The following is a 17682-nucleotide window of genomic DNA, read 5'->3' as shown; positions in this document are numbered from 1 at the left end:
GAATATGTAAATTGCATTTCGAGCTGGTCGTGGAATATTATGCGTGACAGGATACGATGGGTGCGCGTCTACAGACAGACAGACAGACAGTCAGACAAACAGAGAGAGAGAGAGAGAGAGAGAGAGAGAGAGAGAAAATGGACGATGCTGTTTGTGCTGATCATATTCAATTTTGTTCGCGTCAATTCGAATGGAATGACCTAGTTGAATTTTTTGTCTTGCTAGAAATGATTACCAGTCGCTGCGGCTGATGCGCCGGGCGTGCATTAAAGAGCCCGGTCGTTATCAAGCTGCTTGTGGCACGTATGGAACATGAAGAGTGCACTCACTTGAGCATAAGACAGCCAAGTTACTCTAACTAAGTCAGATGACAGGAAATCATAATCACGCGGAAATTATTATTACACATGTTATAAATGCGGATTCCATTACTGATCTTATTTTCACATACTCTCGCGAATTTTTAAACTTTCATTTCTTGCATTTACATTTTCATATCTGTTTGAAAAGTATACGTCAGCGAAATTACTAACTTTATACTGAGAAAAAATTCTGATGGAAAGTGGACGAACCAGTAGATTCTGATCATATCAATCAGAATTCCAATTATAATGAACATCTGATTCTCGTCTGGAATTATAATAAATTTAACTACACTGGAAAAAGAGGTTGGTTGCATTAAATTGGAATTCCGGTTAAAAGTTGACAAATCAGAATTTTCTAATGTAATCTATCATAATTTTATTATTATAATTCTAGTTGAAATAATCAGAATTCTGATTGATATCAGAATTTTTTAGTTTATTGATCATTTTCAATCAGAATTTTTTTCAATGAATTTTGATTTATCCATTTTCCACTGGAATTAATTAATTAATGCAACCAGACTCTTTTTACAGTAATTCATTCTTCTAATTTACTTTAGTATCTCACGATAATATTTTTATCGTAATACTATGCTTTAGTATACCTATCTTTATTTTTTTCGGAAATACTTGAGAAATAATAGTACGATTCTTTCTCTTATAAAGCTTTCGACGCATTTTGCGACAGATTGAAAATAGAAAGGAATATCCCCGCCTTTTCTTAGTCGTCCAACTCGTAGTGTTCTATGACCGGTGGTGGTAGGTGTACTGTCAAGCAGAAGAACGTATAATCTGGAATTTCACCGCAAAGGCGTAATACACCCGAGCGTTGTAGCTTCCACGAGAGGTGGAAGGAGAATTTTCCAATCGCCGTTTCTCACGGGAGACGTATCGCGACTTCCAATTTATTCGTGGTGCAAATAGAATCGCGAGTGCGGTAATGAAATTAGGATCAACAACGAGATTATAAATACGATCGACTTCACGAATACATTTTACGATTGATCGAAGTTACACTGGCATTGATGAAGTACTGCTCGAGCGGTACATCGAACAGTAATTACGACCGTTTCTAATGCACGAGACGAGTCTCGTTCCATGTTGTGCTGTTCACACAATGAAAACAAAAGCAAATGTTTGAATTACATCCCCATCCGTGCGATTTTGTGCAACGCGTGCTCCCGGTGTACTATTATTTAAGCCCTCTGCCATTGCGGAAACACGAGACAGCGCGTATGTCATACTTTCGATATAATAATATCGGCCACTATGCCATTGTAATCATCTGTTTTCACTCATTGTCACGATTCAGCGCAATGACAAACAATTGATTCACTACTATATAGTAAAATCTATTATCCGGGGCAACCATCCAGAAGGTGCTCCGTGGCACACTTTTCTAATAATCGATTTCGACAAATCCAATCTATAAGTCGAGGAAATAGTCGCAATTAAAATTATTCGTAATTTTCCTGTTACTCAAACATTCTGTTTTTTTTAATTAATATTGATTTGCAGTTCTTGTACAAACAAACATAATTTGTTTTTTATTTTTGCACCTGTTTATTAATGATGTTTTATACTGAATTTCATATTTCCTCTGCAGTTCGTCAACTTTCCATTAATATGATTGCTCTGAAGAGAACACCAATAACTACTATAATTCCGAAGGAAAAGTCCACAAGAAGTTTTTTAATTTTCTAGAAAATGTATATAAAATATATCACATTTCTGCCTTAAAAACTGCCATTTAAAGTTAAACATTTCTTTCATATATGATATATTACGCCATTACGGAATGTCACAGATTTTTATAAAATATGAAATAAAAATTGAAACAAATATTGAAATATTTTCAAATTTTCGAACATTATTATCTTAATTATTTTAAAAATATTTTATTTTTGAAACGTAATTTTTCCTTAAAGGTATTAGATTCTTCTCTCTTGACTTTTTATGCTCCAAAACTTTTAAGGAGCTATACAACATAACGAAACATACGACGTTTAATCTTCTTTTATTTCCACTGTATCTTCATTCTATCTCGTGGAATTGTCATTACAGAAATCATACCTGCCGAAACAACATTGTCTCGACAATGTCGTCGTTCTATGTAGGTTGACATAGTTCTCGTTGTAATTTCGTTGTCCGTAAGTGGACTTGAGTATACATACAATTCCGGGAAACAATTCATCAAGATATTTCATGATCATATTAATCTTATTTCGTAATACAGTACGCATCATTTTCTGTATATAAGTGTATTTTCAATATTTTGACATATACAAAATATATACACGATATTCGCACAATATACATACCCCAGATTTTAATAATTATATATCGTTTCTGTTAATTTAATAAATTAATCGTGAAACGGAAATTAATAATATTATATGAATAATGCACGGAATCCATGCTCCGAATTATTAAATTGCGTTATTTATTTTACATAAAGCACACAAGTATCGATAATTGTTTCTTCATTTTTTTATCAGTGTTTATTAAATTACTAAACTTATTAAATTATTATATAAAGAAAAAAATATACTATAATTATATACAATAACAATCATATTATGTCTTAATAATATTCTCGATACTAATTAGAGTTGACAATCTTAATATTACAATAAAAAATGTTAATTTATACAATTGCATTTACACATACATCGATTTAATATCTATTATTGATTTTTACAATGTAAAGACTAATTTTTGTTATGCTCAGCTGATTTTATTCTTTTTTTCTCATATAATTTCTAATATACATTGATAAATAAATATGGCAATCAGCTGATATACACAAATTGATTATGAATTATAAATGTAATTACTACATGATTATTTAATGCTTTTTAATGAAAATTTGAATAATTGTAATAAATTGCTTCAAATAAACAAATTATTAAATTTCATACTGTATGTATTACAAATGAGATTTATCTTTATTTTATGATAGAAAAATTAGAAAAATTAATTATTATTTTTTGTTCCATGAAAATTAAAACGTTTTTTTATAATAATATATCAAAGGAAAAAAGATATTTAATCCAATTTAATTTCCTTTATTTATTAAAATCATGATTCGTGAATTATTTATATATTAAAATCACGAAATTTTATATCTCTTGAAACATGAAAATGTGAAAAATGTGATAATAATATATTAATTTCCACGAATACGTTTTCGAAAAGCAAAAAATTTTATTCTTTAAATTCATAGAAAATTATATACATAGGAAATAACGTGCGATAATGGGTTATCAAAATTATAACTTGCAAAACATTATAGAACAATCTATTCACATATGTTATCGTTACATGAAATGTTTTAGAGCGACAAATTGACTGATACAATCATCGTATTTGTTTTGAGGGCAGACAGCACGTTGTTATGTGTAAAGTCGCATGTTATCATTCACGCGGCAATGCTCGAGGGAACAGATAGCAAAGCAAGTGGCTCTGTGTATCGTCACATAACGCCTCGAAACGCGATCGAGATTCATTAAAAGTACGTGATCGTTCCTTATAATAAGTAGCTATCGAACTAGACTGTTAATTAACATTTGCAATAAAAAATTCGTGAACGAAAAGGAATCGAAGCAATGGGAGAGAAGAATTATAAATCATTATCGAGATATTTGCAAACAATGGATCGTTCCTCTATAAAGTTTTGTTAAATGATGAGATAGGAATACGTCTCGTGTTTCGACTCTCACTTTAAATCTCTCAATTTAAATGTAATTTGCCCGCCATTTCCATATCGCGACCGCAGAGAGTATGTGATTTACTGAATTGAATGGCTCAAATAATGAAGAACTGCGAACGTATTTATAGTATATATATGTCGTTTCATAATATTAATTAATTTAAAATATGAAAAAAAAATAATTACTTGATAAACAAATTTCATAGCAACATTGGTACAGGGCGTAGTGTTTACGCGATGACGCCCGCCGCGCCTAATATTTGCTGCGCTCAGCAGAAAAAGCAGCTTTCCAACTGTTGTAAAATTCTTTAATATGATTGGTCTTGCCTTAGTTCCTTACTTGACCTAAATGTTACCAATTTTATTAAAGAATTTTATAACAGTTGCAAAGCTGCTTTTTCTGCTGAACGTAGCCATTCGCACGACGATAGTTAGCTAACAAGTAATGATTGCGAGCAGCTCCGTATGCTGTTGCATTATTTGCTCTCGAATCACAGTTATATCTTATAAATATTTAAATTAGCAAATGGTTCGCATCCACGATTAACGATTTATAAGATATCGAATAATCGAGTGTTTATTGTAGCAGAAGTTTCATGCAGCTATTTGTTTATCGCAGCAATAAAAGATCTGAGTTATATTCAAATGTAATGTGAAAAGCCATATTATAAACATTTATTGACAATTATTAATTCTTTAAAAGTAAAAGAGAATTAAATATATTTAGCGTTAAATATTGCCAAGAGGTAATTAATTGGCAGAGGTATGAGATGTTTGTAACTTGTTTTTTTGTGACGTTTAGTTATTGGATATATAAAGCGACCTTGCTACACTTTCGGGATTCGAATCGAGCAGGCAGCGTATAAATTGCACTGTGTGTTGTATTATCCCTCGAAATGTGATCGCGACAAGAGGTATTGAACACGATTACTTCCCGCGAACACATTATGCCGATTATCAATCCGCGTATCGAGAGTGCCGTGTAAATTTTCGCCCGATGATTTCTGGTGATCAGTGCGCGTGAAATTAATAATCGATGCATATTTTCGTGAGTAAAAAAATAAAAAGGAATTTGAGAGGAGAAGCAGGAGAAGAGGATTGAGGAGGAGGAAGAGATGGAGAAAGAAGAGGAGGAGAAGAGGGAGGAGGAGAGAGGCCTGGAGAAACACGGATGACGGTGCAGCAAACAGGGTAAGTCATTTATTATTTGCTGTTTGTTATTTTGAAAATGAGTCATTTATAATTATTTTATGCGCGCGATAATTGTTTTTTGAAATATTAATTATTTTGGTCGCTATTATAATTTGGATATTTTGTATTTTACAGTTTAACGTAGTTTGCACCGTAACGTAAAATTCCGCTGCTGAGCATTATGTCGATGAGTGACAAATCATTTTTTGAATTTTTAATATGAGGTAATAAATTTGTAAACATTGTATCAGAGATGATAAACATATTATAAATAGACATAACACATAAATATACACAGGTAAATGTAATATTTCCATTACCTTAAATTGGATAGGTTCTAACAGATTGTCTTAATAATTATTTTAACTTTGGAAATACGATCATTATTGATATATTATGCACAACAGAATGTACTTATACATATAAAAAAAACTCAAAGAGTTTATATCAATTTATTATATAGATATTTTGACTTATTAACATAATAAAAAAAAACTAATTGCGAGAAACATATAAAATCTAATTGGTGAAAATATATAACCTAATCAATTTCGAAAATATAAATAAAAAAAGATGGAAAATATTTTGTGAATAAAATAAGTTTGATAAACCATAACAATTTTAACAAAAGAAGAGCTTTTTTGCACCAAGCATTCTGTATTTAGTTAAAACTTTTTAGGAGATCTAGAGAACAAGAGGATCATATATTAATAACAATAAGTTCTGAAATATCGTAAAGTATCAAATGTATTGTTAAAATTTCAGAATTTATTGTTTAGATAAATAATGAATAAGAAGAAAAAAAGGAAAAGTAATAAAAAGTAAAATTATATAGCAAGTCGAACGTTGACGTTTTTATAATAACCGTTTACGTTACTTCATGATGTTCATATCTCATGGACAATGAAGACCGAAGACAATAGTTATTTATATATCATGTAGATATACATATATTATATGTGTATTTATATAAAATAAAAATAAATTAATCTTTATAGAACACGACAGTTGTCAAAGAAAAATTGTTATATATATATAGGTTTATTTTATTTCTTTTTTTTCCCATTTTCAGATATATTTTTATTAGGATTTGAATTCTGCCTCTCTTGTATATACATATATCTCTTTCCAGAACTAAATATTATATGCGCTGCTGCGAAAAAAGCAATAAATGTTTTCAATATGCACAAGTATGAATAAAAGAAAAATAGGAAATGCTTTTCACAATTACCTATACATTCCAATTATTATAATTTGTTTAACCTTTATAGAATGAAAAAATCATTATAGCGGCACTGAAACAATTATCATATTTTAGGGCAAGAAATACAATGAAAAAAAAAATGAATTATAACAAATATTACTCAGAAAAAGCTCTAAGATTTTAAGAACAGATCTCCACTCTTTAAAATAGGTTAATAAAAAGACATAATAATATATAATAATTTTATTCAAATATTTTTTACCTCTCTCTATATTTATTGAAAATTTGACTTTATATATACTTAAAATAGTGAGGTATATAAGAAATCAAAATGTAATAAAATCAGTGTAGTAATATGAAATCAATATAATTCGATATATAAAAATTAACAATAAAAGATAGACTGATGTATATAGGACTTAAGCCGATAAATTGTTACGATTATATTAATGAATTTTGATTATTTATAATTCGAAAAATATTATAATTTCAATATTTGTGTATTGGAATTATTGATTCTAATTAATCCCCAGAACATTCCCGTTATTGAAATATTACATATTAATGATTATAGGACATTGTGTAAAATATTTAATATTTAATTAATGCTGCTTTGAATTATCGGAGTAAAAGTATATCCGCGCATAAGTCATTTAACTTAATAAGATTTTTATTAAGACTGATATGAAATTAAATACTAAGTACATATAAGCATATTCAAGTCTATAACGGTCAAAGCTAGATCTTCTCAATGCCTAAATAATTCACAGTGAATTATCTATATCTTATATATATGTGTGTGTGCGTGCGTGCGTGCGTGCGTGCGTGTGTGCGTGCGTGTGTGTATGTGTGTGTGTGTGCATATATAGGATTTAGATAATTTACTGTGAATTATTTAAGTATTGAGAAGATCTAGCTTTGACCGTTATAAGTTTGAATATGCTTATACTTAGTATTTAAGTCATTTAACTTAATTATAATCATGATTATAACGATATTCTTTAGAAACTTATTGGTTAATCATTTTTAACTTATTTATTATTTAACTTGTTTATTAATAAGTTAATGCAACTTATTAATTTTATTTTTCTTATATTGGCAATTTGATTGAGTCTCATTTCATCAAATGGAAAATATTGTGCAATATGTAACTGTCGTAATATTTTTAATGCTTTTAATAATTTATTATTTAATAAAATTCATTTCACACTGCAGATTACTTTAGCCAAACAAATAATTGTTAATTTAGTAATTTTATATTCTCCCATACAGACTGTTTGCAAAATTAAAATTTTACTGTAATTTATCACTGTCGTAATTGTAATTTTATTGAGTTTATTTTCTGGAATATGGTAAAAGTAAAATATTAAAAAGATTCTCATTTTTAATCAATTTAAAAAAAAAATTCAATAAACGAAAATAAAATTGAAAAATTGTTTAAAATTATATTTTTTTGTATCGTCTCATCTCAATTTCAATACAATAGTTCATATGCAACAGTAACAATAACAGCCAGAAAAATTCTATATAATATTTTTGTTATAAATTTATTTACACTTGCATATTTTTTTTATTTTATCAATATTTCTCACGGACATACGATATAGTGCAATATGCTGAAAATCGTGTGTCACCAAAGTCTCTAACGAAAAACGATATAATCGAGTGCGAACGCGACGTTAATTATTTATTAAGCGAGGCTCTTAGGCTTGATTACTTAATCTCTCCATTGTCTTCGCTACAGTTGGACTGGATTGCCGACCATTTAACGAAACGAAGCGAAAGAAAAGAGAGGTAGTCGTGACCGCGGCGCGAATACAACGTCGATGGATATAGTGTTTGTCGGCGTACTGTGTATCGAATCTAGTTCAGTCACGTGGCGAGACAATTTATCCGGATAAAACTCGAAGCTTGCCTCCCTTTTCCTTACTTGCCTTACCCTCTTACCTAGAAATAGCTCGTTGAAGTCGCCCTGTCCGCCGATGAAAACGCCGTAGTGTATGTTCAGCTCGAAAAAGCGACCCGGTAGTTGAGATCTCGTTGTGTGTATCACGTCGATCTGCAGGCTGATGTTGGCCTCGCGTCTTGTCAAATTGACCTCGTGCCAGCTGAGGTCGTTCAGAGTCAATCCTCGAGCACTCGCCATCTCATTCTCACCCGCGCCTAGATTAATGTGAACCTGCGACAAAAAGCAGTAGGAGCGCCACTCGTAAAAGTCAGTCTCATTTTTACCGGAGTTATTGTGAACGCACCGCTACCGCAAATGGGTTTTATACGTACGCGGGGTACAAATGCATTCTAGTTTTTTTTTTCTCGGTCTTTTTTTCGAGACCGCTTGTTCCTCCTCAAAATAGAGCTTCGGTTTCCGGCCGTAGACTCGGTGCGCTTTATGCCCTTCCGCATTAGCCAACGAATACCATGTAGCGCGTAAAAAAAAATATTATTATGGAAACGTAAAGAGTTTTCACCGGTGAATAGCGAGAGAGGGAGAGATGCGCGTATACTTTTAGGAGATTTAATGAACGAAGTAACCGACGGCTGCATACAAAAGCCGCTAGAAGCGTCCTCGGTCATAACGTTGTGAGGTAGCTTATCTTCTTTGCGGTCTCAACGGTGTGATCAAAAAGTTTTGCACTTACTGTGAAATAATTACATCACACTGAGGACGAAAAAATAGGCTAAAATCTGATAAAAATCTATAAGCGGTAAAAAAAAAAAAAAACATCTCAAAATGCAAGTTATAATCTTACTTTCGAAATAAAAAAAACGGTGCCGTTTTTATATTAATATTGTCGCAAAAGACGATTCAACGCGAGAATTTAATCTTATCTTGTTAAAGAATATTAATTCGGGAGGATTGAATTGAAGTTTCAGTGGAAGTATTCAATTCTTCACGTTTTCGAGGAATAGATATAAATATATAAAAAAGTCTGGGTTGCCAAAGTAGGTGTACCAAGCTCAGCGTACGAGGTTTCCCGGCGCCAGTCATGCCCTGCAAATTCTCCGACAGCGTGAGCTGACAGGAATCCGACAGCTCGAGGTTTCGTGTATTCCGTCTGCACTTGAGGCACTCGCACAATGAGTTTGCACACCAAGAGAATGAAGAAGGCAGACAGCTAGACAGACAGTGAAAACGGCTTTCGGTCTCGTGCAGAAAATAAATGTCGAATCTCTCCGATAGCTTCTCCAGCCAGCGTCCTGATATTTACCAGTCTTCGTAATGAAGGAAATGTACGGTCGCGATTTAGATGATCACTGGATTATTTTACTATTCAGGTATATTATACATAAGAATCGCATATGTGAGGCAGAGACATGTATATCGTTATTCCCTTAAAACACATCGTGCGGCAATGGTTACTGCTACTTTGTAATCGCGCCACCGGGGATTCCTAGTTACGCGTTGTAGATTTACAATATATCCGCTGGGGTATAAATTCCAAACTCCCTGTGCATATTTAGATTTGCGGAAGTCACCTAAATCAACCGCTGCCTGCTACGTTGTCGCTCGTAGATTCTCAAATAGTCATGGATCGCAGCATGTTTGATAATAAATTTTCTTATAGTCAGATGAATATCATCTAAGATATTTATATGGAATTCGATATGGAATTGAAATGTATAAAATTTCAAAAAAACATGAAATTAATTTATGATAAATTATGTGGCTGTACGTACGTGCACCGTCTTCTTTAACTTTTTATTAATTTATCGTTATCATTGTATCAAATATTTCGTTGAGGAAAAATTTAAATATTACAAATTATTTATGTCTAAAAGAAAAAGATACAGAATTGAAAATATTTGCAATATTTAATTTAACTTTTTTTCAAGAATGTATAGAACGATAAGAGGAAAGTATATATGGATGTATGTATAGGATAAGTATACATGGTGTAGATAAATGCCTTTCTCGAGATATTTTCTATAGCTCCGCTTAAGCACGCCTTATGTTTCAACGCGGTGTAATGCATTATCGAGTTACCGGATAGTACACGACGCGCTTTAGTCAGAGGTGAAGTAGCAGGGTCCTGATAAAGAGACTTTAATCGCGACCCGGATCGAGCGTTCGAGACTTATAGCATTCCGCTACGACGTCGCCATGGTATTCTTCGAGCAGTCTTCGTTGATCCTATGTAAGAGATCGCCCGAGAAAAGTCTGCTGAGGTTCTCCTCTTAATGAAAAGTCGATCGTCCGAGACTAAAAGTCGCAGTGGCGGCACAACGTCGCGTTCAAGCCGCGGTCAACTCTTTCGGCTGGCACAGTAGTGCACGTCGTCGGTTTTATGATCGATTCGGTAATAAAGGCGCGAGCTTTTGCGAGTTGCGAGCATAGCCGACGTATAGTAGTCGGAGCAATGCCGGATGACTATGCAGGACCCATTAATATGTATAAGCACGCGAGACGAGACACTTTGCAGAATGTAAACGCGCCTTTGTACACACATATACACACGCACACACACGCACACAGTCACCGAAGAGGGTAGTCGTACTATGAATGCATCGACGATTGGAAAGTGAACAATATCAGAAGCCACTGAGGCATTCCGGTGTGGTCGAATCGTCGGATAATCCGGTTGCGGTCGAGTTATCGATATACCTGTATCCGAATTTACCGCGAATCTAGATTGCGATGATTACAAAATAATAGCGGAAGAAATGTATCCTGGGGCGTAAGAGTGTTCAATTAATGAACCGTTTATCACCGCGATGTGTCACAGAGAATTTTCCTTTCCCGTCAATCACCGATAAATGTCGCGATGCACTGAAATATTGCGATAGGCTAGAATAATTAAATTCAATTCACTGGATTACCGAGAGATTCAATATTAATGACCACTTCGCAATTGAGATGTACACTCGTTGGTGGAAACGAAATGCTCGTTTTCCGTTTATTTGCTAAGATAGGCGCGTTTCCTCGTTACTTTTTAACTGCACGTGTAACACCGAGGAGATATTTATTTGGGTCGGGAAAAATGTCGCGCATTGCTATTAACGATGTTTCATAATTAAATACTAGGATTACGGTTCTCTTAACGAAGAGAAAAGATACAGTACGACTTCTTCTCTAATTACGAGGCATTATGGCCCATTATATTAAGTAGCTACTATCAAATTCTTAATATTTCAGACTCATTAAGACGCTTTCGGTGCTCTCAGTTTATTAAATACATTTTATTCTAACGAGGATCCTCTATCTTTTGTATTCATAATTGAATATTTTTAAATTTTATACAGTAATCGTAAAGAGAAAGAAATCAAAAAACTGACACATAAGTGAGCTAAAGCAAAATAATCACAAGAATATGAAAATAAATCTAATTAATAATTTTACACGAGAAAAAGGAAAAGCTTTTCAAATTTGGAATACTGCACTGAAAATGTAGATTTCATCTCGCCAGCCACGCGAAAGCAAGCGATACCGTGACATATCGCCGCAATTAGATTCTAAATTATTGGATTATCGCCCCGGATAGAAGGGCTTTTAAGCCTCCGAAGGCGTCTCGTCGGTCGAGACTCCTCCATCAAGGAGGCACACGAGAACCTAGATCCGCCGTTGCACTTTTTGCCCAGCCGTTTATCCTGTCTTCATCCTTCTTAACGATCATCTTAACAAATTTAATTAAGCTCTGACGGCGAGCAGCTTCTTTGCGCTGCACGGTCTTAACCCTTCACGAAATTAGATTCGCGCGATTTTCATGCCGGGATTCATGCACGTAATCAGGATACCGCACCTCCACGCGGCTAATGCACTCAAAGTAGAGAATATTTTAATACTGTCTAATACATAATGCATTGGGAGTTGGGAGATGTATTACGCCATTCTATCTCAAGGTTGAGACAAAGTTCTTAACTGAGAGAGAAAGAGAGAGAGAGGAGTGTGTAAAAGGAATAAAAGTATCGATGAAAATTGATACAAATTTCGTGATTGAAATAAATAAACCGTGTAGGACACTTTGGAATAATCGTAGCGCGGCAGCGGAAACCGATTATTCTAATTACTCTCTTCAACAAAATAATATTCGTTCCCGCGCGTGCACGCTCGTAGGTACTTCTCATTGCGAGCGCCGGTTCACGAGAGTTTAGGGTGCCGGGCACGTTTCATTTGAAAGGGTGGGGAAGAGAGCGATAATGAGTCATGTAAAATATGAGAGTATGCACGAGAATATTAATCGTTGGAAAATTAATAATCTGCGGCGAAGTTGTAACTTCGTTTCAGCGCAACGTTCTTTGTACGTAATTAGAAGCAACGCCCGGCTCTCATCAGCGGTTATTATCAAGAGACAGGATGGCTACTACGCGGGCTCTATCGCCGTCAGTCTTCTTCTCATTATGGCTCGTGAAACTTGTTTATAGGCGCGCCGCTGTACTACTCAGTTACGTACATGTTTTGTATATATGGGCAGCCATGTTCATCTCTACCACTGGCAATCTTGGCTCTTGCTCATCATAATAACACACACACACACATATATATATATATACATATAATATATATATATAGATATCGATCACGAAAATTCGTATTCCGCGTGTATTCAATCGGAATTTCAATTTCTGACGCTAACGAATAGACATGAAATTGGAATTTTGTTATAATGCGAAACGTATTCGACGTATTTTCACGCCTGTAATCCAGCAATGCGAAAATGTATAGGTGTCCTCGAAGGATCACGTTGAAGAGATAATAAGTTGCTTCAATATTTTATTTTGTAGCTTCGGGAATGGGATTTTTTTTTTTTTTTGGTCGAACGCGAGAGAGTGAATCTCATCCATTCATTTCGTATGCATTGCGTATACCGTACGTTTAATAATTGCACGTAAATCAACGTGGGACTCGCGCTTTCAACGGGGATGAATTATTTCTTCAGAAGTAATTTTTAATGGCACCTGTTCATCTCTAGGGAAACGAGAGGGAGGATACCATTGCTGCGCTTGTGGGTAACTTTTGCGCGCGATCTTTTTTATCGAGGTGAAAAAAAAAAACTCGTTCTATCATTTCTATCGCGAGGTTCATTATTGCGTAAAATTCGACTGAGTGACTTCGTCTCGCAGTAGACTGCAGTTTTGACCGATCGTGTGAAATTTTGACCGATGCGTAAAAACGAACGCGGCGGGCAACATTCCAGCCTCGAGCCGAAACATCGTCGCGCTTTATCGGCGCGTAATAAAATCTGGTGTAAAAAAAAGAATCGACTCTATACCTCCGCACAGTATCACCGCAATTTTATTTCGCGAAACATCAATGGAAAAGACATTATGTGGTTTTACTCTCGGTTATTGTCGGACTGTGTTTGCAGAGTGGGCCCACGACATCGATGTTGATGCGCGCTACGTACGTTATCAATGCCATTAAAAGGAAGTCGATTCTTTAACGAAGTAACAAGGGCATTTCGTTGAAATGCTTGTCAACCACCGTAAAATCTTTTATGACACCGAAGACAAAAACGCGTACGAACTTGTCGTAAAACATTTCTTCGCCACTATCGACTTGTTGACTGGTTGTAGATACGATAGTGGCAGCGGGTTAACTCTTCGCGATTCGAGGCGCAATTGCCACCGGCTGAAATGCGATATTCCGCGATATCGAAATCTACATGCGATTGAATTTGGCGGCTAGTTTGGTTGTATCTCGCCCGTGGCGAATCAATTTATTGGATCCTTTCTCTGTGATACATGTGTTTGGTCCTTTGTACATAAGGTTTCTACATATACACATATGTAAGGTATTTATATCGGAATAAGGTATTGTGAGACTCGGACTCGGTATCAGCATGAGAAAAACAAGTAGCGTTATTGCATATCCTATCGATATTATCTCAGTTCTATAATTAGCTTACTTAATCAAAAATTATTCTTCTCCGTTTATTTTTAAATAATTCAGAAATATAGTTTGCCGATAAGTAGGGTAGATTTAAATTTTGGATGAAGAAATACCGTTTTGTAGCATTATCGATTTCAGTGTGTGATATAAAAGTATATTATCCTATTCTTAACTCTTATCTCACCCTTAATCGCGCTTAACATTATCGCTGCCTTCTTTTATTAACCCTTAACTGATATGTAGTGATCTCACAGATCACCGCCTTTCGTTTTATCCCTTCATTTTCCTTGTCCTTTAGCCTAGAACCTCTTCTTCTACCTTTCTTCTATTTTCCTCTTAATAATAATATAAATGCTTTCTTCTTAATATTTCTATCTTGCAAGGAATTATAGTAATTTAAGGAATTGCGGTGTTAGTTAAAAGAAAAAGATACGGGCATGTTGGCTAAATATTAGTTTATGTTCTTCTCACGGAAATTGTGTGTGCGAATATTTCGCGATATTAAATGAAAAAAACGGCATATTAAAACTTACAAAGTTAAATGTAAATAAATATTCAGAAATAATATTACGGATTAAGAATTAAGATTGTATTCTTATTTGCGCGATATCGCATGCGTCAAAACCGCAAAATTCGCCACATCGTTGTAATGATTAGGATCTTTTCCTAGATGCAATGTCCTTCGCCATGTCGTTGGAATCGTGCCATCTCTTTCGCGAGAGAAGAAATAAGATTCTCGAGTAATAAGAACCGCGGACACGCGCGCAAATGTTACATCTGCGCGGTGAATTCTCCTCTTTTCTAGATGCCTCGCGGGGGAATATTTTAACGTGAGACTCCATCTTTTTTTTTTTTAGCTTGTCACGACGCGTCTAATTTCTCCGCAAGGACAAGGGAGAAAAGAGAAGCCTGACAGGCGTATCGTAGCACGTGCGGCCCGTTAACAACGACAAGACGACCGGCACCAAACAGAAAGCCTATTAATAGAAGTGAGCGCCAGAGGCAAACGAACCTTCAATCTGCCAGCTTCGAGTTTGATCAGGCAGTAATCCGTCTTGCCAGCAGCCAATAGCAGCATAGCATCGGCGAGATGAGTTCGAAACCGGAAACTGATGTCAGTAGCACCCTTGGCCTCTTGAACCGGAAGATGGATGTAGCTCGCCCCGTAAAACGACACTGTAAGTTTAACAAATTTAATGCGTTTAACTTGTACAAAGTGGAAGACCGATGATGCGCGTTATTATACAGCGGACGGTTTTGTTGGTAAGCGAGAAAGAGAAGTTGGAGGCGGAAAGAAAGATAGGAATAGATGCGCTATTAACGTTGCGCAATCCTTCATTTTAATTTACGTAATGTTGTAAACGTTTCTTTCTTTTACCCTCTCTTCCTCGACAATCCCAGACCGGTCTTGGAAATTGTACGGCTTTCTCGTAAGCGATGAAGGTAGTCGTTATTACGGTTGATTTACATTTCACTCATTAATATAGTAGTAATTAAAATATGAGTTTATGAAAAAATTATGACCGTTGAGCATCGCGAATGCTCCTATTTCTACATAAAACAAGAAGCGAGGTGAATACGTTGCAGTCGGCGCGCAAGACCTCATTTTTCTTCAGTGCTGAGGAAGAGAAATTAAGTGTCACTCGGGAAGTTTTATTTCGTTCATCTGTTTCTCCGATAACTTTTGAATTGCGAGCTGAAGTGGCTTTCTTCAGGAAATTTCATATATTTATCGTATCGCGCCGTAAGCAGCGGTAAATAAGTAAATAAACTGCAACAACTATAAACGAAGATAAACAACAACCTGGTACGATTTTACAAATCTTGTGCGAGGTAGTCTTCTAACTACATTTACTTATTTTTTAAAGACAAATATTAATTTTTCAACTATGTTTCATTCCGTGACAGTAAGAAAGTGTTATTAAAAAGTCGAAGCATATGTATTAGATGTACACTATTAAATTCATAATGTCAAATTATGAATATCCAGCTTGGGTTATTTTTAATCATTTTTATAGATCGCTACTGTTGCTTCTCAATATGTCGTTAATTATAATTATAATTTAAACAATGGAGTTAATCAATTTAACTCGAGAAAATATATCAAATTAGATTAAAATCTAGTTTATTATTTATATAGTTTACTAAGTGCGCACGTTCATAATACATAAATGTTATTTACTTTAAAACTAACCACAGAAATGAAATGATTTTAATACACATGGAAGTTGAAAATAACAAAATAATATTTAACTCAACGGATTTGGTTTACTGTTGCTTCTTTAATATCTTAATGGTGTATGACGGTTATAATAAGTTCATGTCAAGAGTACTAAAAAGTACAAATGCACGAAATCGACTTAAACTTTAATTGCTCTACCGATTTCCATAACTTTGAAATCAATTTTATTTCCGTCACTTGGAAAATTCTTTCATTTCCATAAATTTTTGTAATCGATGATCATTCAGAACGTGAGTAATATACACGAAAGTAAATTTTTTCACGACATTAATAGATGTAATAAAAGTTTTATTTCCGCGTGAAATCGTTTTCCTGCATTCATATCAACTGTCGTTCACATATGTCAAAACAGTCATCGTGTCGAAACAAAAGAACGATCTTCCAAATAAATGATGCTCTTGGTTAGTTCAAAGCCTTTTTTCATATTTATTGGTATGTTTAAACCACGGGGGCAGGAGATGAAAAGTGTCACTTTAGATTGACATGTTTAGTAATCAGATAGTGAATGAAAATGGATGGGGTTCTGACGATCTATAAAAGCTCAGAAAGATTGTAGAGACGCGCATGACAATAATTAATCGCAATATTTAGAAATTTATCCCCGGATTCTAAATTTTCAAAGTCTATTATAGCGAGTACTCACTCGAGCTACTTCATTAACAAAAGCGGTAGAAGTGGACCTGGCGGCAGGTTGATGAATGGATCGTCAAAGTTCTCCGAGTCCCCCGGGTGTTTCTACGGACTTAGGCATCGTTTTACAGCAGTACAAATATCGCTTTTGCGGACTAAATAAAAAGTGATAAATAGAGGATCTACGGTTAAGTCCGCAAAGTTCTCGTGGATCTCCTATTCAGGCTATTACGGTTGTAAAATATTCTCGATTAGTGAAAGCACGTTTCTAAAACGAGCACGAGCATAAAAGAAGCGCGTCGATGCTTCGATTGAGCCGATGAATGACCAGCTTCAATCGCTTCAAACGAGCAATGAGAAAATCCCGTATCTCGCGGCGCGCGTCGTCTATAGACAACATATAAAGGAATGAGCGAAGTTGCCAGGGGTTTATTTCCCACCCCCGTAAATGATCTAAAAACGCGTTCAAGTACGTGGAATAACTGCACGGACCATTAAGTACGAAGAATC

At 34.7% G+C, this 17682-nt stretch overlaps 1 protein-coding gene across 4 annotated transcripts in view; it reads right to left on the bottom strand.

Annotated features, from left to right (window-relative positions):
* Positions 1-17682, bottom strand: part of LOC108752003 (chondroitin sulfate proteoglycan 4) — a 49567-nt gene that overhangs the window by 21462 nt on the left and 10423 nt on the right. For all 4 annotated transcript variants that reach the window (XM_018492537.1, XM_018492539.1, XM_018492538.1 and 1 more), the window contains 2 exons: positions 15313-15476; positions 8420-8651 (listed from right to left, as the gene is read on the bottom strand). In XM_018492537.1, coding sequence (XP_018348039.1) covers positions 8420-8651; positions 15313-15476 — 396 coding nt within the window. The remainder of the gene's footprint in view (positions 1-8419; positions 8652-15312; positions 15477-17682) is intronic.

The sequence above is a fragment of the Trachymyrmex septentrionalis genome, unplaced genomic scaffold (assembly GCF_001594115.1).
Source record: "Trachymyrmex septentrionalis isolate Tsep2-gDNA-1 unplaced genomic scaffold, Tsep1.0 scaffold53, whole genome shotgun sequence".
Lineage (NCBI taxonomy): Eukaryota > Metazoa > Arthropoda > Insecta > Hymenoptera > Formicidae > Trachymyrmex > Trachymyrmex septentrionalis.
The sequence above is the reverse complement of the archived record's forward strand: the minus strand, read 5'-3'. Positions and strand labels throughout refer to the sequence as shown.